General features: G+C 33.3%; 1 protein-coding gene across 1 annotated transcript in view; it reads right to left on the bottom strand.

Moving 5' to 3' along the window:
• LOC134234219 (sialate:O-sulfotransferase 1-like) overlaps positions 1-24,329 on the bottom strand; it is a 36,126-nt gene extending 11,797 nt beyond the window's left edge. The window contains exons 1-4 of the mRNA XM_062716273.1: positions 24,274-24,329; positions 17,844-17,973; positions 17,173-17,454; positions 9,511-9,543 (exon numbers count right to left, since the gene is read on the bottom strand). Coding sequence (XP_062572257.1) covers positions 9,511-9,543; positions 17,173-17,454; positions 17,844-17,952 — 424 coding nt within the window. The 5' untranslated portion in view covers positions 17,953-17,973; positions 24,274-24,329. The remainder of the gene's footprint in view (positions 1-9,510; positions 9,544-17,172; positions 17,455-17,843; positions 17,974-24,273) is intronic.
• Between the last annotated feature and the right edge of the window lie 561 nt (positions 24,330-24,890).

Raw genomic sequence — 24,890 nt, 5'->3', positions numbered from 1 at the left:
CTCACTGCTCAAAGGCCCTAAGTGCCGAGCATAGGACAAAATTTGTAGCCCTCCACCGGCAAGTGTTGGCGTCTCCATATGAGTGAAAAATTCTCGAGAGGGACGTTAAACAACATACAATCAATCAATCAATCAATCAAAGAATTAATGCATTTTCAGTATATAATCAATAGAGCCCCGCCTTAACACTAGAAGCCCTGGTCCCGTAGCAATAAAATTCACAATTTTGGTAGAAGCACTCTTGCTCATCATAACTATGTACTTAGTTAGTTATTTAAGGTAATTACCCATACCACGTGAAATAACGCTATATGACGTTATTCTCGTCAGTGATGTTATTACGTCAAAAGCGCCCGACGCTTATTTCATCAAAAATACCTGACGTCGATTTAACTTTCTGTGAAAATAAAGGTACATTAATTTCCAAATAAAAGGCATAAAAAATACGATGTTCAGTTATTTCCGGGATGCATGATCGAAGGAGAGTTTAAATTTAGATGATTCGTCAAACCGAAAGTACAACAAAGATGGCATGGATGGGAGATTGTCTCGAGTACAAGATAACTAAAAGACTTCGACAATCGGGTCGTTTTTTGTCTCTGTAAGTTGAAGAAATACAGAGTAACAAATAAATGGTTCTCTTGTCGAAAGTCATTATCGTTTGCTTATATGTTTGTACATAGACCTATACCATAACCAAAATTTCGAACCACGGCTCAAGTATTCAGGTACCTAACTATTTTGCTTCAATGTTACTATTTTTAAATGTCGTTTGTTTGAATTGAAATATCGTCCTCGAAAATCGTCCTATGGGGAATGACTCAGGATTTGAAAAAAAAATATGGAAAACTTTTTACAATGTATATATAGGCATATCATAGATAAAACAGTTACTGCACAAATATCAATGTTCTATTATTTGGTATATCCTTGCACTGAAAACATTGAATAATTCTTGATAAAAAACAGAATATTTCATTTAAGTAGGAAAGGACATTGATGCATTTAAAAAAAAAAAATTCCTTACACACATCTGCTGAAAATTTTAAAAATTCTGTTTTAAAGCTAGTGCACAATAACCTTTAATTACCATTTGTAGTGCTGTGGGTTGTGTATTGGTGCACCTGTCATTAGACGGGTGTCCTGGGTTTGATTCTCTGTAAGTTGAAAAAATACAGAGTAACAAATAAATGGTTCTCTTGTCGAAAGTCATTATTGTTTGCTTATATGCTTGAACATGTACATAGTACGTACATAACCATTTTTGAACCTTTTGGGCCTTTTGTTATAGTAATTTTGCTAAAGCCAATTTCCAAATTGATGATAAAATTACAAATGTGTCATCTACAGTATGTACAATATGTATAAGTTAATAAATGAGAAAAACATATGCCGAACAGACCCAGAGGTCTATATCGGATGGGGAGCGGGGAAGGGGGTATTTCTGTCTTCAAGCACCTGTGAAAAGTATACCGATAGATATCAGTAGCTAATAAGATGATGTGGATCCCTAGTGTACCATGGTGTACTATTTTAAACTATTCTAGATCATAATTTAATTAATTTTATGTATAACTGTAATAATGGTGGTTGGACTTAAACCCATCTCATTCCACAATATGACAGTAACAAAGAAGGGAATACATGTACATGTATAAGATGATAAATAGGAATGTCTATGAGATCACAGTGGGTGATATAAAAAGGAATAAGGAAAAGGATAAAATTATCAGACAAATTCAAATGTGTTTAAATTGGTAAGCCGAGTGCTTACAATGTTATAATTATATAATTAAGTTGTTCATGCATGGTTTAATCATGCATTAATCATTAAAAACAAAGATAACCAGTTTCAATTTAGATTCCATGGATTTATGTCAAGATTGTGACTTTTTATTTGAATGAAAAATTATTAATAATGTCTCATTAAAGTTATGACAGTGTTTTGTTTCTCAAAAAGAAATCAATTTTTAAATATACAGAATTTATTGCATAATTACCTTGACCCTTTAACCACAAAATTAAAAAGGGTCTCCCTCGGGCCACAGAGAGTTGCTGTGTAAAATTTCAGTGCAAAAGCACAAACTTTAAGGCTTCTCAAACCGCTATTTATAGAACAAATGCTCACTGGATCCATATCAAAATATCACTTCAACATAGAAAATTCTATTTACTCAGGGAGTCGTTGACTTTTAAAGCATCATACTGGTGACTTTTCATACCAATTTTACATAGATCATTTTTTCCAAGGAGGGGTCCAAGGTCACTTTTAGTACAATTCACTGTTATCTTTGGACTTTCATTAAGGTGTGGTATTCTTGATGTTATATAATTAGCCTCTAAAATTTACACAGCTTTCATTCATTGTTGAAATATATTTGGCTGGGATTGAAATTCAGGCAAATGTCAAGGAGTGTACCCAATTTCAAATAACAGGATTACATATATGAGAAAGACGTAAGGGATGAAGTTGTCTCATCATTGTCAACAATGATTTAAAGTCCCTGATGTTATTAATTTCTTAACCAATTAAAATCTATTTGCCATTTGAAAGACACTAGTGCCCAGAATACCATGTTTTACTGAAAGTCCAAGGATGACAGAGAATTGTACTGCTTGGTTTAGTATGTACATGTAATAACTCTGCCATGTCCAGGGGAAAACACACACTCACCCCTAGATCCACCATGAAAATTTCAATCAAGAAGCATCCTATAGAAATTATACTATGGAAAACGAGAAAAACAAGAGGCCCATGGGCCACATCGCTCACCTGAGCACTGTGGCTAGGAAAAAGTAGAAATTGGTTTACTATTGAAAAGTTTAAATCCAAAAGTAGTCCCATGTCCAATCATGGCTTTGCTATTCGTAAGAAGATTTTTAAAGAATTTTCCTATATATTTCTATGTAAAACTTTGGATGGCCATTTTGGCCCCGCCCTACCCCTGGGGGTCATGATTTGAACAAACTTGAATCTACACTACCTGAGGATGCTTCCATATAAATATGATCAATTATGGCTTTGTTATTCTTGAGAAGAAGATTTTAAAAGAATTTTTCCTATATATTTCTATGTAAAATTTTGGTCAGCCATTGTGGCCCCGCCCTACCCCCGGGGGTCATTATTTGAACAAACTTGAATCTACACTACCTGAGGATGCTTCCATATAAGTTTCATCCTTCCTGGCACAGTGGTTCTTGAAAAGAAGATTTTTAAAGAATTTTCCTATATATTTCTATGTAAAACTTTGGTCGGCCATTGTGGTCCCACCCTACCCAAGGGGTCATGATTTGAACAAACTTGAATCTACACTACCTGAGGATGCTTCCATATAAATATGATCAATTATGGCTTTGTTTTTCTTGAGAAGAAGATTTTTAAAGAATTTTCCTATATATTTCTTTGTAAAACTCTGGTCGGCCATTGTGGCCCTGCCCTACCCCCGGGGGTCAGGATTTGAACAAACTTGAATCTACACTACCTGAGGATGCTTCCATATAAGTTTCATCCTTCCTGGCACAGTGGTTCTTGAGAAGAAGATTTTTAAAGAATTTTCCTACATATTTCTATGTAAAACTTTGGTCGGCCATTGTGGCCCCGCCCTACCCCGGGGGGTCATGATTTGGACAAACTTGAATCTACACCAGCTGAGGATGCTTCCATATAAGTTTCATCTTTCCTGGCACAGTGGTTCTTGAGAAGAAGATTTTTAAAACATGCCACCAAATTTTTAATAATTCTCAATTATCTCCCCTTGATTGAGGGCGTGGCCCTTCATTTGAACAAACTTGAATCCCCTTTACCCAAGGATGCTTTGTGGCAAGTTTGGTTGAAATTGGTCCAGCGGTTCTTGAGAAGAAGATGAAAATGTGAAAAGTTTACAACGACAACGACGACAACAACGACGACAGACAACGGACAAATTGTGATCAGAAAAGCTCACTTGAGCCTTTGGCTCAGGTGAGCTAAAAATTATTGTGTAAGGGTGATTTTGACAGGTTGGTCAGAGTACATCAAACAAATATTTTTTTATTTGACTTACTTAACCCTTTTAATTATGAACTCTTTCAGGTAATTCATTTTATAACCTTATTGATTTTAAAGAAACATAAACAGTAATCTGCACATACTTATCTATAGAATAGATGTTACATTTCTTTCTCTTTTTCAATAATTTTCTAGTCTTAATTCACATTTTCAATAATAGCACCATAATATTCATACATGTATTAAGAAGCTTGTGTCTCACATCTCACAATATATGAAAGTATGCAGGGGGAATAAGGAAGCATACAAAATATTCTACCTTGACTAAATCAGTGCTACATTATGACTTCATAGTAGGCGAGATGACGTCAATTCTAGAACACAAGTTTTCGTAATATTGGTATTTAGAGATGTAATTTAATTCTAAAAAATGAATAGAAACGTGTAAACATTAACAACAATGAAATGTTCTTATTTTGTTATGCTGTGTTCTGTCATTTTGATTAAAATCTACCACCGATGACGTCATATGTGTACTTCAAGTAACTTGGGAATCAATCATGTCGTGTAAAGAGAATTTGGCTAAGACGGCATGTACAAAGATACGTAAAATGGAGTTTAAAAGCAAATATCATGAATATTTTGTAAAATCATATGGAGATCAATCAATAAAATAGGTATGCAAATTCATTTTCATCGATTATATTCTCTTTCGAAGACAGTCAGCTATATACGTATCCCAGTCGGCCTTTCCTCTGTCATTTGTGACAGAAATAATGCAACAGAACAACAATAAGCTGGATATTTCAAAACATAAGATTTGTACATATAGAAAGTTTGCCTCCTAAAATACTTGGAAAGTGCTGCTAGAATCCCGAGTTAAGCATGGTTTTACGAAAAATCTCGATTCATATGTAAAAAATTCAAAACATCGGGTAAGATTTCGTGCGAATGTGTGGAATAATTATTTTACTGAAGGGACAGTGGGATTCTAGCAGCACTTTTTAGACAAAATAGATGTTTCTCAACTACACTATTTACTCAAAGAAATTATTAAACTCCTGGGTATTGTTGTTCTGTTAGCTTTTTTATTAAGGAAAAATTCGCTATTAATAGAAGTCACGTGATGCCGTGGTGGTTGAGCACGTCGTTGCGTTAAACACTCTTTTATCTTTTTGCAATAAATAATAATAGGTTACGTTTTTGAGTGGTTTAGGTAAATTATCAAACTTAATTTTCTTCAAAAAGTCTAAATTTCCCAAAAAATGACTTATATGCTTCCTTAACATACCTGCGTTAGGGTTTGTCTGAGCATGTTGAGTGAGTTTAGACAGATGGGCATATAAGATTACTCAAACATGTCACCGTAGAATGTGTTCATATTTTAATAATTAAATGTCATAGTTTTAGTAAATGTCATAGTTTTAGTAATGATGCTCTCAATGCAATTCTAGTCATCAACTTAAACTATGGAGCTTGGTGTTTAGAATTTATTAAACGAATTTGAGTTATGTACGGAAAACCTCGATCAGACATTACAAAGTGGAAACACTGAACATATCTATCTCCGCTTACATAGATTTTATCTATTTGTACATGGATAAAAACATGATAAACAACGTTGCACCTTACTTAGACAGACCCAAGCTTTTCCTGTGATCAGAAACCAGACTTTAAAAAGATGTGGCAAACAAACCACTTATTCAGTGATTCATTTTGCCCTGCGTATTGCGTAATTTACGCATTAAATTCATTAAATACCCATTGGTTTTTGTCCAGTGCGTCCCGAATACGCATAAGTGATAACCCGCATAAAATAGAATCGAAGTTTCCAGTTTCTATTTTTATCGTTCATTCGGTCAATCAATAAAATAGGTTTTCGGAACAACTGCAACACGTTTTAGCATACTTCATATTTCATTTGTCTTCTATAAATCATTTAAACAAAAGGCTTAAAGTATGAGATACGGTAAAATTACATTTAACAAGTGTTTTTAATTGTTTAATATGTCGTAATTAACACGCGCTCAGCCGCTGACACAGTATACGAAAGCTGGTCATAAACCGTCTCGATTTTTAACAAAGAAAATATTAATAATCAAAGCAAATTATAAGGACAGTGAAAAATCAGTGATCTAACTGTAAAAACATTGCTTTGGAGTTGGTAGACACTTAATTGCCTGGAGGGGTGTTGGGAGATAATTATCAAGTGACCAGCGCACGTGTTTAAAACATTGGCTTCCTTTCATTGGTACGTAGATAGGGGGTTTATGTTGCAGTGAATTTTCACTGAGTTATTTACAACCTAAAATATTTTTTTATTATTGTATTTAAAAAAAAGACATTACTTTGTCTGATTATTACGGAAGGAGTGAACGTCTAAAAATAACATCGGTAATGGCGGCCTACACGGAGAGTCGGGGAGACAATAAACATGCAGCTCAAATTAATTTTAACTTGCTTTTTCATGTAATTATAGTATCAAAAGGTTATGAAAATGACATTTTTAACAAGCATACATGTACTTTCCAACAATAAATTCCGAAGTTTATATTAAAATATGGCGATAAACAAAAGAAGTTACACATGTCTCTATATGTAATAATACGGTATGTATGTATGATAGCCATGTTTCACCTGAAAGAAAAACATATGAAAATCCCATTTTCATGTAAAGTATGCGCTCCTTTCTTACAGAAATTTATTTTAGGAAAAAGTGCGTATTATATTCCGCCAAATACGGTAACTGAAGAAAAAAACTTGGCTTGATATCACATTCATAGTTGTTAAAATTCTGACCCATTGATTTTGAGTTCTGACCCATTGCTTTCTGACAGAGGGGTACACTGTACCCATTCATTCAATTTTCAAAATGAATCACTGCTTATTTGTATCTATGAATAGCGAAAATGTATTACATAGACACAAAAAGCTGTAAAATGTGCCACTTCTCTCATTTTTTTATCAAATAAATCGCATCCAAACGACCAATATTGAAACTGAAAGTGTTTTCTTCTTTCACTTCCGTCATAACGTCACACATGCGCATTACCGGTATATAGAATATTCCGAAGATTGAACCCGATTACTATAATGCTTGTGAATCGCGAAAACGAATTCTTGGCCGTCTCTGCATTAAATATTCAACTTATAATTTAAACCATACTTATTAATGTTCTATTAACGATAGTTTTAAATATTCAAAGCAATTTTTGCACCCAAATCATAAAAGTATAGATGTTAAAAAGATTTTTCAAATAATCATTTTCCAGCAAATTTGGTATAAAAATGTGAAATTTTCTTGATTGATGCCCGTTGCCCCACTTAATTTTTATGCCATATAAGGGAGAGACTATTGGAAAATAACGTGTTAATTTTAAAAAGAAATCTGTAGTTAGAATATCAAGCAGCAATTTATTTTTACTAGCAATAAACTTTTTAATTTTGAGCTAAATATGTTTAATTCGCCCTAGAAAGTAATATTAGGTGGATCAGCAGATTAAAAAATTAATTAAACCGTTAAACAAACATATTTTCTCTATAATTCATATGTTAAAAAAATTCTTTTGCTTTTACATTTAGAAATCTAGCATAAATATCTTAATTACATAATTAACTGCATTTCCGTAATTTCACGAGACAATGTCTATTTTTAGTAACAATCCTATCAAAAGGAGGCCCGGTTGACCCCAAAATTTACACTGATCTGGAAAGGACAAATACTCAATTAAGATTCTGAAAAGTTTCAACAAAATCTGTAGTTCCGTTATTTCTATAGCATGGTATGGATCTTTACCTTAATACTCAGAAGCAGAGAAGAAGATTTTTAAAGAATTAATGCATTTTCTCTATATATTATCAATAGAGCTCCGCCACAACACCAGAATCCCTGACCCGGGGGCCATAAAATTTACAATTTTGGTAGAGGCACTCTTGCTCATCATAAATATGTACTTAATTACATGTAGTTTATTTAATACTCAGGGGTAGAGAAGAAGATTTTCAAAGAAATAATGCATTTTACATACTCATTTGTAATTTCGAGTAGTACTTGTCATTCAGTTATTTTAATTATCACGTTTTACTTCAATTGAAATCAGCAAATAATAACCTGTGTTTTTTAAAAAGTTTTTTTTTAAAGCCAACGTTCCATGTTTCATCAATCAAAACAAGTGGACCATAGATTTTGATTACCCATGCGTAAATAATGTAACCACGTTTATTTGATACTTTAGTTTTAAAAATCATTCAAATAACTATCGAACTTACTGAAGATGTGGAAGGATATTATTTCTTCAACCTTCATTAACACATTTATAATTATATAACCGGAAATTAAAAAGCTGTGCAAAGTCATGCACAGTCGTATTAGACTCGGCCACGTTAAATCTAACAATTTTATATATATAGATAAGAAACAAAATTAAAGCTGGAGACCAACACCCTAAGGTTAAAATTGCGGAAGATTCTTACGAGTGGATACCACGTGGTATTCAATAGGGTCTGGATCAAAAGTAGTGCTTTAAAGTCATGCACATGTAAATTTATTTTGGTTTACCGTATTAGAACGGTTCGGCCACGTTAAATTTACATGTGCAACAATTTTATATATATATAGATAAGATAAGATATATATTAACCTACCCTGTTGTTAGTGAAATAAAGAAATAATGCTGAATACGTATACATGTACATGTAGCTATTGCATGGATTAAATGAACATTTACAAGGGAGGAGATAACTTTTGTTATATACCAAATCCACGAATTCATGAAACACAATCGTGTCAGATTAGAGAAAACACGACAAATACAATCTGTTAATTAATTCCCTTTATAGAAGATGTATATTTCGGAGATAACTAAGTTTTAAGCTCAAAGGTCCATTTAAACAACACAAAGCAGAAAAAGAATGAACCTCAGCTAAAACAAAAGGGGTTTGGAAGCAGGTGACATGGAGACCATTTTAGGGATTGCTACACTCGTATTTTTAGTGCTCAGTGTTACTGGATAATCCAATCATTGAATTAACAATTTTCTAGGTTTCTCCCTATAAAAGAATTAACTTACTCAAAAGAAAAACGTCACACATGTGTACTAAATTTGTCATTTAATTGAAATTGAATGATAGTCTTCGAATAACATCCGATCCCTTGCAAGGTTATTCGTTTGTCCAGTATGTATAAATTTATTAAAATTATATATTCATTTTTATACCTTTTTGAAAGATGTTTTGCTATTTACTTTTAAAATTTGGCCTTATTTAATGTTCACCAAACAAATTAAAAGTATACCTGTACAAAAAGATTTCAATTAGTCTTCATTATTTTAGAGTATTTCTGCTTTAATTTTTTAATTGAAAACAACTTTTATTTGTAATGCTAAGTAGAACAATTGCAAACCTCCTGCGATGTTGCCCATAAGATAACTACATATTATAAGCATCACTTCCCTTTCAGAGAGAGAGAGAGAGAGAGAGAGAGAGAGATGAACACAATCATAAAATAAAACAAATTAACTTACCTGCCCGGTTGACTGTTATGGATTTCTTTACACCTGAAAAAATATACACAGATAAGATAATATAAGATAAGATTTATTAATACCAATTTGGGGCCCATCAGGGCATACAAGTAAAGAGAAAAACATACAAGAAGAAATTCAAAATTGATAGTAGCAACTTACAAAAGATTAATGATCATACAGCAGTTGGGGATTACAACATATATAATCTACTAGAGTATAAACATTATTACTCTTTTGTATTTATTTGTATACACATGTATATGTTATAATAGTTAGAAGTGTTATCAGGAATAGCATATACATGTCTACTTGAAATTCCTTCTGCTTTATAGGAAAAACGTGTATTTACTATTTTCAGTCAGGAAATAAATCTATTTACTAAATTTTTTTTACTCTAGTGTTTACTGACTATGATTCTGGTTACATTAAATTAAGTAATGTATGAATTAAAAATCACTATGCTTCCTGTCATTTTGTCTCTTTATAATCAATACCCAACAATTATAATCGCATAGTGTACAAAGTATTTAAATAACGTAAGCATACTATAGGAGTATCTTTACAACACTTTTGTTAAGGGAAGGAAATTCGAGTTTTACCGCACTTTTGATATATTTGTCACACTGTGAATGGATATCATTTTGAAATAATCTTTGCATAGTACACTAGCTGTAACAAAATATTATTTTATTCAATAAATTAATTACAGTATTTCACTGACATTGAAAATGAAATACATATAGCGTTATTAAACTTATATTGGTAAATATTGGCAAGAATTTTCTGTACAAATAAAGTAATTGCGAGTGCATTGGTACAGCCGAGTGCCAATATATATTCACCATTGACCAATACAAGTTCACAAGTAAAATTGATGCAAAGCATCACATCGGCAGCAAACAAAATTAAGCATTTAAAAAGGTTCATTCTCTATAAGGCCATTTTCCGGCCTACGATAAAATCACTTTAAAATGTGATTTTATATAACTATAATCATTCTAGTTCATGATTTTGGTGTTTGTTTTTCAACATCGATCATCTAAGTCACGTGATTTCGAGATAAAAAATGGTTGTCAGTTAAAGAAAAATTGAGGGTAGGTCTATTTAAATCAAGTTTCTATGCATGTTTCTGAATGTAAATGATCAAAAATTGTTTATTTATGTCGGAATTACATCAGACCTAAGTAATAAATTCGAAGATTTTTTAAATTTAGGTTTCAAGATATTTTTTATGACAAGAATTCTAATGCATCCATTTTTTGCATATTTTGAACGTAAATCTTTACGAAATTCACACTGTATGGTGCTGAAAAAAGTTTGATTTGCAATTTATTGAAAAGTATTATATCATATATAATTATATTGTAATTGTGTACCATTTCTGTAGACGTGGTACATGTACCTAATTTATGCATAAAATGCCCATGTAAGAAATGAGGTTTCTAAGTTTCTATTGAACTTTAAAAAGTTATGTATCAAATGTTGAAATCATTGAACGTATTTTGATTGTGATCAAATAAAACTGAAGTAGTAATTAAGAAAAGAAATTCAACAATTGCAAAAAAATAAAGAATTAACAGCATAAGAATATCAATCCAAGTACATGTTGACTATCCATATATACATGTAAATAGTCAATACATCTATAACTCAGAGCGGTTGCATTAAAATATACATCTCTAAGTAAAATGAAATAGCGTCGTAAAATTGCTTTGCTTTTATTCAATTACTCGTGCTGCACGATATATTCAATTAAAAATGCCTTCTAAACTTTATGTATTTACATGTATTAAAGTTGAGACCCCCCCCCCCCCCTTATGTGTAAGGGCACAGCATAACATGGAGCAGAATTTAAGCAGTTCCTTCAACTATGCATATCAGACTCTGAAGTTGTTGTATTTACTAGTATACGGACTTAAGAGTTCTACAACATCCCAGGTACAAAATGGACACTTGGGGTTTGATTCTCCTTTCCCGTTCTTGAAACCTGTAGGTTAAATTCAGTCTTATTCCCAGTGCAGCGTCAAAAACTTGTTTAACACGGACAGTGACAGTTCCCTACCTAAGTCTTTCGCATTTTAGTAAATGTCATCGGTCTTTTGGATATTATCTTTCTTTCTTTCTTTTTTTTACAAAAAGGGTCCCGTCCTTCGTTGGGTGTTGATCATTATTGCAACTATGCATAAACACTTGACCTTAATTGGATGATTTCTTTATCTGGTTGAAAAATCCTTAAATGGGGTAAAGCAACATTCATTTATCAATCACATAATACATTTAGGAATCCCTCTCCACTTTTCTAGTTTATTTTCTAAGACAGGACTAATGTTATCGTAACTTATGTCGATAATATCAAACAAGTGTGATGAATAGATTGAGTCCTCTCAATATTAAGACCCAGTTAACAAAATATGGATCACGTGATACTCGTGCGAAAGTGTCCAAATAAAAATTTTGCGTGTACCCAGAGGAAAAAGGTCTATAATACAAATAATACATGCATGTTGCCACTTCAACAAAGATTAATTGCTTTCATCATTTCTAGAACATATACAGTACTCATAAGGAAATACAAAGAATATTTGCAGAACTCATAACGAAGTTCAAAGAAGTAGCATATATAGATATACTTAACTATCATTTTAAATATAAAAGATAATCATATTCACACCTTATATTCTATAAAAAGTTCTTATTTTAATTTTGATTAAACATTTCAAAGAAACGTCTCCACTTGTAATTTCATGACATCAAGTCTTCTCAGTCCTTTGATTTTTAGATTTTTAAGTAAAAAGGCAGTGATTCATTTTGCCCTGCGTATTGCGTAATTTACGCATTAAATTCATTAAATACCCATTGGTTTTTGTCCAGTGCGTCCCGAATACGCATAAGTGATAACCCGCATAAAATAGAATCGAAGTTTCCAGTTTCTATTTTTATCGTTCATTCTGTTTTTCGGAACAACTGCAACACGTTTTAGCATACTTCATATTTCATTTGTCTTCTATAAATCATTTAAACAAAAGGCTTAAAGTATGAGATACGGTAAAATTACATTTAACAAGTGTTTTTAATTGTTTAATATGTCGTAATTAACACGCGCTCAGCCGCTGACACAGTATACGAAAGCTGGTCATAAACCGTCCCGATTTTTAACAAAGAAAATATTAATAATCAAAGCAAATTATAAGGACAGTGAAAAATCAGTGATCTAACTGTAAAAACATTGCTTTGGAGTTGGTAGACACTTAATTGCCTGGAGGGGTGTTGGGAGATAATTATCAAGTGACCAGCGCACGTGTTTAAAACATTGGCTTCCTTTCATTGGTACGTAGATAGGGGGTTTATGTTGCAGTGAATTTTCACTGAGTTATTTACAACCTAAAATATTTTTTTATTATTGTATTTAAAAAAAAGACATTACTTTGTCTGATTATTACGGAAGGAGTGAACGTCTAAAAATAACATCGGTAATGGCGGCCTACACGGAGAGTCGGGGAGACAATAAACATGCAGCTCAAATTAATTTTAACTTGCTTTTTCATGTAATTATAGTATCAAAAGGTTATGAAAATGACATTTTTAACAAGCATACATGTACTTTCCAACAATAAATTCCGAAGTTTATATTAAAATATGGCGATAAACAAAAGAAGTTACACATGTCTCTATATGTAATAATACGGTATGTATGTATGATAGCCATGTTTCACCTGAAAGAAAAACATATGAAAATCCCATTTTCATGTAAAGTATGCGCTCCTTTCTTACAGAAATTTATTTTAGGAAAAAGTGCGTATTATATTCCGCCAAATACGGTAACTGAAGAAAAAAACTTGGCTTGATATCACATTCATAGTTGTTAAAATTCTGACCCATTGATTTTGAGTTCTGACCCATTGCTTTCTGACAGAGGGGTACACTGTACCCATTCATTCAATTTTCAAAATGAATCACTGAAAAGGTCACCTTTTTTTAGTAAATATGCATGGCTGATATAAACCTTAGGAAATCAACAGAAAATTGTAATATAACCAAAAGTTAATAAAAAGAAAAAATCTACATAAGCTGATATCCTTCATTGTGAGTAGTTAGCTTTTTATGGAAATATCGTAAAAATGAAGTGAAAAGTTTTTATTTAGATGTCATAACCACCCTTAACCAAATTCATAATTTGGTAGTCACTTTTTATGTTTATAAGAAATTTACATGCAGATTTTGGTGTTGGTTAAAGGTGGTTATGACATGCGTAGGAGTTATCTAACACAGCCACCCTCTTGTGTTTTCCCATTACTCTTATACTAATACGGACCGATAGTACCCTACTTTGTGACCCTATATCATTAAAAATACTATTGTATCATTAACCAACCAATATTTATCATAAAATTGGAACACAAGTCTAGTGATTCATGAAATTTTTAAGGGAAAAAATACTATCTGAAAATTTGAAGTCATTGTAGGCCGCAAAATGGCCTTATAGAGAATGATCCTTTCATTCACAATTTTAAAAGCGTCAATGCAAGGAAATCACGTCAGGACATTCAAAGGCAATATTGTTGATTCATTTTTATTTCGGGCTGTCTTCAAAGAAAAAATATAATTTAAAATAATTAAATAAACAGACATTTCACTTTTACTGCATTTGCTCATAAAATTAGATCAATGTATAAAAATGTCAATGCAGGGACGTAGGATCGATTTTGAAAGATGGGGGACAGCCAGAGAACTTGTTTTAGGCTACTCGAGAAAACTTGACAAGCCAAATTAAAAAAAGAAAAAGGAAATTGTCCAAACTCAAAAATCCTATCAGACATTCTTGCTGTTATAAGTGTGTGTGTGTGTGTGAGGGAGGGGCAGCCTTCAATGTACATTTTAAATAGTATAAAAATGTATAGTATACTTAAAAAAGTGGGGGGGGCAGGCCCCCATGGATGCACCCTGTTGCTACGTGTCTGCAATGATCATTGATGAATGATAAGAATTTATTGTCATCAAAATGAAGATAAACTACGTGCTGATACCCTTTATATTGATCACATGATAATGCCCATGATTTCTGCAAAGTAGGGTATGCTGCAAGCCGCAGTGCAAAATTTAGAAAAAAAATATCTTGGGTGTCGTTTGCAACTGTAGAGCATGTTCAAAACAATTTTTACTAGTTGAAAACCATTTATTTATTCACCATGCACTTTTACCACGTCATTATTATCCGGAAAATCAGGACGATTTCCTTTCATATCTTACACACTCCCAGACTGGGGATTATCTATTGTAAACGCTTTTATATAACCAGAGATTATCAATTATCTGATGAGAAATGATAATGAAATAAAATTTCAATAACAAAAATTAATTCTTAGTTTAAAGCAAGTTTTTAAAATATTTTACTCATGATTTTTGCTTGTCATCATTTAAGAATTATTTTATTGAACTAATACGTCTCATTTACCCATGTGCACTTTCTAACACAACCACAAATAGATCGGCCGCTGCTGCAGCCGAAAATAACTCCTTTAATTATTATGTAGCTAAATATTTACCATTGATTTTTATTGATCATTATTCTTCAGAATTATACAGTCAATTTGATTGGTTTAAAGTATGTCACGTGAAGTGTGACATTTCGTGATGTCTCCCTCACGCGCTGGGTGGCAACTGCTGTCACCCTTCAGATGACGATGAGATAGCATAAGTGAGCATGCAGGGTAACAAGTGTGTTGTCGCCCTTTGAATGAAATTACAGGTTTAAACAAGACAACTTTTATTTATACGGTATCTATATATGACAGGGGTGTAGCAACAGGGGGGCCAGGGGGGGGGGCCTGCCCCCCCCCACTTTTTTTCCCAACCTTACTTATACTATAGGAAATGTTAATTGAAAACCTGGTTGGCCCCCCCACTTTGAGACTTTTAGTGATTACAGAAAATGTAGTATTAGAATTTTACTAAAAGTAGTTGACACTGAGAAAAAGTTTACCTTTCAACCCCCCCCCCCCCCCCCCCCCCCACCCCCGAAATATCCTGGATTCCTAAAGAAAGTTTTTTTTTTTTCTTTTTTTTTTTTTTTATTTTTGCTTTTTTTTTTTGCTTGTCAACTTTTTCAGGTAAGTAAAAAAAAATTTCTCTCTGGCTGGCCCCCCCCCCCACTTTCAAAAACGATGCTACGCCACTGTATGAACAATTGCTAAATATGCGGGATCAGTAAACAAAAATTTCTAACGATGACATCAAAGTTGTCTGTTGACATAATGATATTTTGAAAGTACGGAATCAGAGCAGAGTAGGAGAACATAAGAGATTTGATAAATTACTATTTTCTACTCTATGTAATTGAATAATTGATAATTTAGATTCTTCGGGATAATAAAACTATTATGGAAAGTTTAGAAGGGAGACATCACCAATACTTGATATCGCGATTACTTAACTTAGCGGCCGGAACTCTTTCGCGATGGAGATAGGAAACGTCTTTTGGATGGGGACAATGTGCTATTGAAAACAATGCAAGATCGATCATTGTAGAATTTATAAGGAGAGATAGGTAAAAAATCCTGGTGGAATACATTGCTAAGCAATCGCTGAACCAGTCAAATTAATTTTTTTTGAGGAGCTAATCCTAAAATGGTACATTTTAACGATATTTTTTTTTTACTAAGCAGGCTCTTCTCACTAAATTTTCATTGAAAATCGTCACGTTTTAAAGCTGATAAAATAATCTAAACTTTTTTTGTATTTGACAAACTACTATTTAGAGTTCAATTCTTGGCAATACATTGTACTTTCGTCATAAAACTGTTCAAATCATTCGATTGACATTGTCACTACTGTAAACAATGCCATGTGCCCCACTAATCTCGCGAGATTTGAGCTTTCTCGACTCCCCCGCAAAAGAGCGGTAGTAAGTTAGATAACTGCGAGGTACTCGCGATATTACGTATTCATATCAATGAAATTATTGGCCTAAATATTGTTGTATTCATCATCAGTATGACTGTATTATTAAATTTTATGCTCACTATATAATTGCACCATTCCTGCGTTTGGCCTTGAGATGTAAGTAAAACAAAAAGTATGTAAAAATAGCTACTTTGGGTAGGTTCAAATACCTTCAAAGCTATTATTAGCTACGTAGGTAGAAAAAGTCTTTGGACTGGACCTGTTAACCTTGTCAACTTAAACCCAGTGAGCAGAGTTCATTAATTTTCATGTACAAAAGTCTTTCATTATTTTGAATTAACTTATCCACTTTCCATTTTAATTTTAAAATTGTCTCCTTCCCTACCGCATATGTTTTGGAGAAAATTGGCCTGAGAACCAGAGAATTAAATTTATATAGCCTTATCTCACCAAAAACAAAGTCAATAATTATATGTAAGAAGCAGTGAAAAGTTCAGTATATTTACTGACTGAAAACAATAAATACATGTAGTTTCTAACTGAAAATAGAGAATTTCATATATACACATATATTTCCTCAAATTCAGGAAAAACATGAAATACCTAATAATACACATACATACTGTAACACATGTATACATACAAGTAACTCTATTGTATGCACTTCTCTTTATAAAGAACAGACAGCTAGATGAATTAATACTGTCTCATAGTTATACTTCAAATCCCTGCTGAACTATGACTAGCTAAAATAAATACCCGGTTTAGGTGTCACTGGTTTTGGTGGTGGTGGTGGTTTGGGGGTCTCTGGTTTTGGTGGTGGTTTGGGCTTCCTTGTTCGCCATTTTTTCCCGCCCATTGGCCTAGGGGGTCTTAGCTCTGGTCTTGGGGGACGTCTGGGGGTCACGCTTGTAAGGCCCTCTAATCTGTATTTGGAAACAACGTCAATATCAGCAAATCCCATCCCAGTTTTCACGATAGCGTATGTTTTCTTGTGTTTCCAATTCCATTTTGAATCTCTTAGCATATAATCCATATATCCTAAAAATTGAAAAGAAAAGAATAAACAATTATAAACTAGAACTGTCCAAATAGACGAATACCCCCGATGGGTATTTCAGAAAAGGTGCCAAATCATGAATACTTTATGAATCTAAGAGAAGAGAGAAATGGTGAAACATTTTTAGAGCAAATATAATTGCTCGTAATATTTTTCTATGAATGAAACGAAGGTGCAGCCTAATAAAAAATAAATAAATACTAGATATGCAAACCAGACACGAATTATGAACTTTTTTCTGTTACGTTAATACATTTATACAAGATTTAAGACGAGGAATTGACAACAGAATGAGATGGCAGATCTTTCACCAATATTTATAAGCTTACTACAAAGTTTGGCATGGGAAAGCAAGGAGCTTAATACATACTTTTCATCATAAACTGCTGGGCGTTTCTTTGCAGCGGAGAATTAGCTCCACTCCAGTTGAAGGATGCGCAAAGGGCACTGAGGAACAAAACCAGACTGCACACATTCATATTGGCGAACGTCGTTAACTTCTGAAATATAAGAAACACAAAATAAACATTCATCCAGTTTTCATTAACATTTTTTTCCAATGAATCAATGATCAATATGACTTTTTTTCCCTTAATATTATGCAAAACAAAAGCACTAGTCATTGAGATTAATTTATGAAATCGTCAAGAATTCAGTAAAAACAAGAGGCCCATGGGCCACATCGCTCACCTGAGTAATTTTTTTCTTTACAAATTTCCCCTCTTGCTATATTTTTTTTTTTTAATATATTAGAATCTACACTACCCAAGGATGCTTCCACATAAGGTTCAGCTTTCCTGGCCCAGTGGTTCTAGAGAGAAAGATTTTTAAAGATTTGTTCTATACATTTCAATGTAAAACTTGGATTCCCTATTGTGGCCCTGCCCTACCCCCAGGGGGCCACCGGTCCTTCCAATGAGACCGTATAAATCGAGGTTCCGTGTCGCTGGCGCGAAAAAGATCCCTCACTTCTCAATACTAGTAGCCCTTAGTGCTGAGTATAGGACAAAATTTGCAGCTCTCTACGTACATGAACTCTCCATATAAGTTTAAACAACATACAATGAATCAATCTTCAAATATAAATTCCTAAATATTTTTAAGGCGTTTTGGTAATTTCACATGTCAAAGTCAAATTAAAAAAAATGCTATAATTTCTACTTTAAAAAAACATAATTTGGCAGTTTTTTTTTAGCTCATAGCCGAATGCTAATGAGCTTTTCTGATCACATTTTGTCTCCGTCCGTCTGTAAACTTTTCACATTTTCTTCTTCTCTGTGGACCAAATTTAACCAAATTTGGTACAAAACATCCTTGGGTGATGGGTAGTTTAAATTGTTTAAATGAACGGCCAAGTCCCCTTTCAAGGGTAGATAATCAAGAAAAGACAAAAATAGGGTGGGGTCATTAAAAAAATCTTCTCAAAAACCACTGGGCCAGGAAAGCTGAAACTTATGTGGAACAATGTCCCACAGTGGGATTCGAACCTGCGACGTAAGGATCAACTCCTGACCTCACTATGCGACTCTGGAGCAGACTAAATAGACGCTCTAGCCACTGCGCCTCGCAGGCGACTGTATTTGAAGAAGATGCCTACAATACTATGCTTCATGGTGTTTTGATCAGATCATGATAAAATTAAATAAAACTCTAATACTATTAAAGGGAATAAAATAATTTATCAAAGAAAAAAATGAATTTATGACTCATTCACTATAGGCAGTTACTGTTGATTCAAATGATTGTGAAACCACAATGCAGGCACGTAGCAAAAAAAAAAAGGGGGGGGGGGGTGGGGCAGGGAGTCCCCCCACTTTTTTCCCAAACATTACTTTACTACATTACTACAGAAAATGTTCATTGAAAGGGTGGTTGCCCCCCCCCCCCTTATTACTACAGTAAAATGAGTGATGAAAATAACTGTAAAAAAAAAAATTGGAACTGAAAGAAGTGAAAGAAGTTGGCATAATAAAAAATGGCCTCCACCCCCCGTCCCCCCACACACACCATCACCACCACAGACACACACACAAATAGGATTTTCGCTTTTGGGCAATTTCTCCTTTTTTTGCCTGTCAACTTTTTCTGCCCCCCTTCAAAAACGATGCAACATGTACATCACTGCAATTAAAGGTCAAGTACGGGATTTTTTTTTTAATTGGAATGATATATACATAATTGTCAACCGGTCTCATATGATTTAAAGTCCCTTAGCTGTTGAACTGATATTTTAAATTTCAAGCTGTTTAATTTAATTTTCATCAGGTTTTAAATGCTTTTTTCCATTACTTAAATACGACGGCGTATTCGTGCCATTTTAACAATGCAGAATTTTTTTTAATCGTTTGAACAATTTAAGAAAACGTTTGTACGATTTCACAAATTGTTTGTACGATTTAATAAATCGTTAATACAAATTAATAAATCTTTTGTTCAATTTAATAAGTCGTTTGTACGATTTAATAAATCCTTTGTACAATTTAATAAATCGATTGTACAATTTAACAAATCGTTTGTACAATTTAATAAATCGTTTGTACGATTTAATAAATCGTTTGTACAATTTAATAAATCGTTTGTACAATTTGTTTGTTAAATCGTTCGTACAATTTATTAAATCGTTTGTACAATTCATCAAATCGTACAAACAATTTATAAAGTCGTACAAACAATTTTTTAAATCGTACAAACGTTTTCTTAAATCGTTAAAAGTCTAAAAACGGCTTCCTAAATTGTTCAAACGATTTATAAAACTCGTACAAACTATTTTAATAAATTGTATGAACGATTTAATAAATTGTACAAACGATTTAACAAACAAATTGTACAAACGACTTATTAAATTGTACAAACAATTTATTAAATTGTAAAAACGACTAATTAAATTGTATAAACGATTTATTAAATTGTACAAATGATTTATCAAATCGTACAAACGATTTAAAAAAAATTTTTAATATAACACTACAGTCGGCAGGAAATTACGGAAGCCCGCTGGTGCCACGTACGAAAAATATTTTTTCTGGCGGCTGCCACTTATGATTTGGCGGCCGCCACATAAATTATTTTTGCGAAATGTGAGTGTTATGGTGTCTTTATTGGGTTAAGAAGATGGATGTTGACACAGCCGCTGCTTATTGATAAAAAAGTTAATGATAAAAAACAAATTCTTAAATATTGGAACACCATTCCTAGAAATCCAGAATGCAAAACTTTATTTAATTCTCAATCAATCATAGCTTACAGCAAACACAAGAATATAGGTGACGAGATAATCCGGTCTACCTAAAACTAACACCATGATTTATGTTTGTGACCCCTGATGAGGCTTCTTAATAACCGAAACTACTTGCAAAATTCAAATCAAATATTAATCTGCTCTATGCAAAAACATATACAATGTAATATAAGTGTGGTTTGGAGTGTCGGGTCCTAATAAATCTCTTACAAGTTTGGTTGATTGATGTTGCTAATTTTCGCTGATTTTCACACTGTATCTACCTCTGAAATCACACGTTAAAACATGTGCAGACATCAGGAAACAAGGTGTTATCCGGCGGACGTCAGATAAATTATGTGGCATCCGCCAGATATTATGTAGCGGCCGCCAGATAAATATGTGGTGACCACCAGATATTATGTAGCAGTCGCCAGATAAATATGTGGCGGCCGCCATAATTCTACAGTGAAACCTGTCTAATCCGACATGCACTGGGAGACAGATTTTGTGTCGGAATAGACAGGGTGTCGGATTGCACAGTGTTAAAAACAAGGTAAATTCTAAAATGGGATTGAAATGTAACGTCAGAATTTACAGTGTGTCGGATTATTCAGGTGTCGGATTAGACAGTTTTCACTGTATTATGTATTGTAGCGGTCGCCAGATAAATATGTGGCGGCCGCCATATATTATGTAGCGGCCACCAGATAAATATATGGCGGCCGCCAGATAATTATGTAGCGGCCGCTACTTATATATCTGGCGGCCGCCAGATAAAATATTTTTCGTACGTGGCACCATCGGGCGTCCGTACTTTATGACATATTTTACCTTGCAGTTATTACTTTAGTCGCCATATTGTAGGACAACATTCGATTAAGAGATCCCTTCATTATTCACATTCAGGCCACACCAATTTGTAAAATAGTTCTTCGGATTTTCAAAAATAAAAAGTGAGGCGAGCGAGCGAAATTTTTTTACAAATAATTTTTTTTTTTATTTTGGGTTTCAAAATTATGAGGCGAGCGAATATAATTAATACGTATATATATTTTTTAATAAAGTGTGATTTCAAAGAGCGTGAATCTAAAAAATAAAGATAGATATCATTTGCATACCACATGAACTTATTATTTTTAACTTATTTGGGATTTTTTTAATAAGTAAAAATGTGTCAAATTTGAATATTTCAAAGACTTTACTTTCATAAATGTAATGTTTTCAAATATCTCCTCTGCTTCCATTTCTGTTGCTGTGTATGAAATAAATTTGTACCCATTGTTTTTAACTATAGTACACAGGGTTGTGCAATTAAAAAATCAAGTACTAGCCCACAGGCTAGTGGCAGCTGCAAAGTTACTAGCCCAAATACAGGGGCAAAAATTAAAATAAAACTTGAATGTTGAAAAAGAAATTAATTGCTGGTAAAAGTCAGGGTACTTAGGTCATTCTTTTTAAAGTAAAGTTTAATTCTCAATATCAAATTCAGTCCTGTTTAAATTATTATGAAATGAAATTAAAATGAATTTCAATAAATTATCTTCCCTTTTTCTGATCATTGCACTAGCTCATTTAAAATGAAATGAAATTCATTTTGTTTTCATCAAAAATCATTCAATGCAAAAGAAATAGATTTTATGTGAGTCGCAAAACACTTATCTTTCAGTTGATTGAGTGATCGCAAGTAATTTAAAGATATAGCTGCATGTATTTACCATAAATGGGGGAATAGAGGAAATTCGGATTAGGAAAAAACGATCATTTTTGGAAGTAAATAAGTCAGGTAGCTCTGCAAAACGGATAAGTTTATGGAGATTTATTGACAGTAGGAGTATGTTGTCTGGAAAATTTAAACTGGTTGGGAATTTTATAGCCAAAAACGAGTGAAAATACCGGTTGTGCTTTTCATGTATTGCGTGTGTAGTCATATTTTTTACTAGCCCGACGGGCTATCTCCTTGTAGAAAACCACTAGCCCGACCCCCAGGAATGGTAGCCCCTGGCGTCAGGGGATGCTAATTGCACACCCCTGGTACATATGAACAGTTAAACAGGCATCGTGCAAAACTTCACAAACTGCTTCAATCTCACTATAAATCCCGCGCATCTGTCATACAAGTTTCAAAGTCTTCCGTGTGTGGTGTAAAAAGTCGAGAAAAAAATTGTAGTCGGATTTTTTTGGACGCGCGCGCGGACATTTTTTTTAAATATTATAATTTGCATTTGTAAATTGTAATAAATAGAAGCGGCGAATCCGACGAACTATATTAGAAATTGGTATGGCCTCAATTTGTTTTACTGGTCACTGAGGTAAAGACAATACTATTTTTCTTATGAATATACGTTTGTTAATTAAAGCCTCAATTAATTCATGATTATAAGATTGTAAATATTTTCCCCATATATTATTTCTTGCATGCATGTTTAAAATTGGTTGCCCACAGAGGTAAATTAATAATTTACTGCTTTACCCTACAAAATGGCAGCTAAGGGAAATAACTCCTTGGCAAAAAGGGTCTATAGATACTCTAGGCCTAGTGTATAATTTAAACATATCCTTCTAGAGTAGATCGAAGCAAATTTCTAAAGTCCCCTCTCAACCATTTTTTTTTTGTTGTAAGGTCGACCACTGACAAATTGCAGAATAGATAGTTTTCATATGACCCAATTTTAGCAAAAGTTAGCTCCCGTTTGCCGCCATACTAGAGGTCCAAATGCTCATATTCCTTCATTGTTCAACCAATTTTAAATTTTTATAGGCTATTTGCAATTTTGAATTAGGAATCATTATTTTTCTGAAGTATATAAATTTTTGGAAGCCTCCTTTATTAAGAAAAAATTATTTAATAAATTAAAGATTTTCTACCAAATATTTCTGCTATATTTTCTTAAACTTGGTAAGACAAAGAGGAAAACTCACCGTGTCGACCTCCAATATGGCGACTGAACGGGAGGTAACTTTTGCTAAATTTGGGTCCATCGAAAACTATCTATTATGGGGAAATGAACCGGAAAAAGAAATCTATAAGAGAATAATGCATATAGCACACTCATCCACCCCAAAATGGAATTTTCTAGTTCTGAATTCTGTCACATTTATCCCAGGATAATGATAGTCCGATGTACATGACTTAGGCCTACTACTAGTAGTATTAAATGTTCACAACTTCGGTTGTTATAAGTAGGCCTAATAGATCTACTTTCAGGGATTTGATTCGGGGGGGGGGGGTGCAGGGGGTATCGCATTTTCAGGTTTTGGACAGATTTTCTTTGCTTCTATGGGAATCCGTTTGTTTTGTCAATCTTTTTCTAGGAAAGCTGGACTTACTCTAGTCATCATGAAAATAAATATTCTGTCACATCCAAGCATGAATATACGTCAATAATCCGACGTGCACATCCCTTCAGAATCTCTAATTTGGCATTTTACATCAGGCCTGAATACAGTCATTTGTTGCGATATGATGTTAAATTCATGTTTTATTAAAAAAGTATATACGTAGGGGTTAAAAACTGCAAAATATTTTGTTCTTGATACAAATAAAACAACATAATTATGAAATACTATATGTAGAACCTACCTTTCAAAAACGTCCGAAACACCGTCTGTTGCAGAATGACGTCATCTCTTATTGTATGACGTCATAAAACAATCAGTGTGTAAAGGCACTTACTGGGCATGGCCGGATTACCACATTACAGCATTTTTAGTGACATTTTCTAAAAGACAAACGAAATGTTTACAGCTAGAGCAACATTCACACTTCCTCCACAGTTAGCAGTGTTAGGGGCTACATAACTTTGTCCTTGTCATTGTGAAATCAAATTTTTCTCTATCTGATGTCTTCGGGCTCGGTGGTGTCGCAATGGCTTAATCAGTGAATGGGATGAAAACTGACTTTTCTTTTTATCTTGCAAATATACACAGTATAATCTTCAATATCTTAATTATACAGAGAAGGGGAAACATTTATTTAGCTTGAGCAATCACTTGAAGCAAAATCGAAGCAAAACGTTTATAAATCATAAGAAAAACGTGACTCTTTTTTTATATACACATAAAAAAAACTTTTCGGACTAGAATAAAAATTTCATATCTATGTTGATATTTAGAAAAAATGTCCTATAGATCCGCGCCTTTTTTAAAAACTTACATAAATAAAAATTTATTCAAATATGTGTGGCAGTTGGCATTGGC

This window comes from Saccostrea cucullata, unplaced genomic scaffold, assembly GCF_032062105.1.
Source record: "Saccostrea cucullata isolate Sc308-1 unplaced genomic scaffold, CSIRO_AGI_Scuc_v1 ctg3932, whole genome shotgun sequence".
Lineage (NCBI taxonomy): Eukaryota > Metazoa > Mollusca > Bivalvia > Ostreida > Ostreidae > Saccostrea > Saccostrea cuccullata.
The sequence above is the reverse complement of the archived record's forward strand: the minus strand, read 5'-3'. Positions and strand labels throughout refer to the sequence as shown.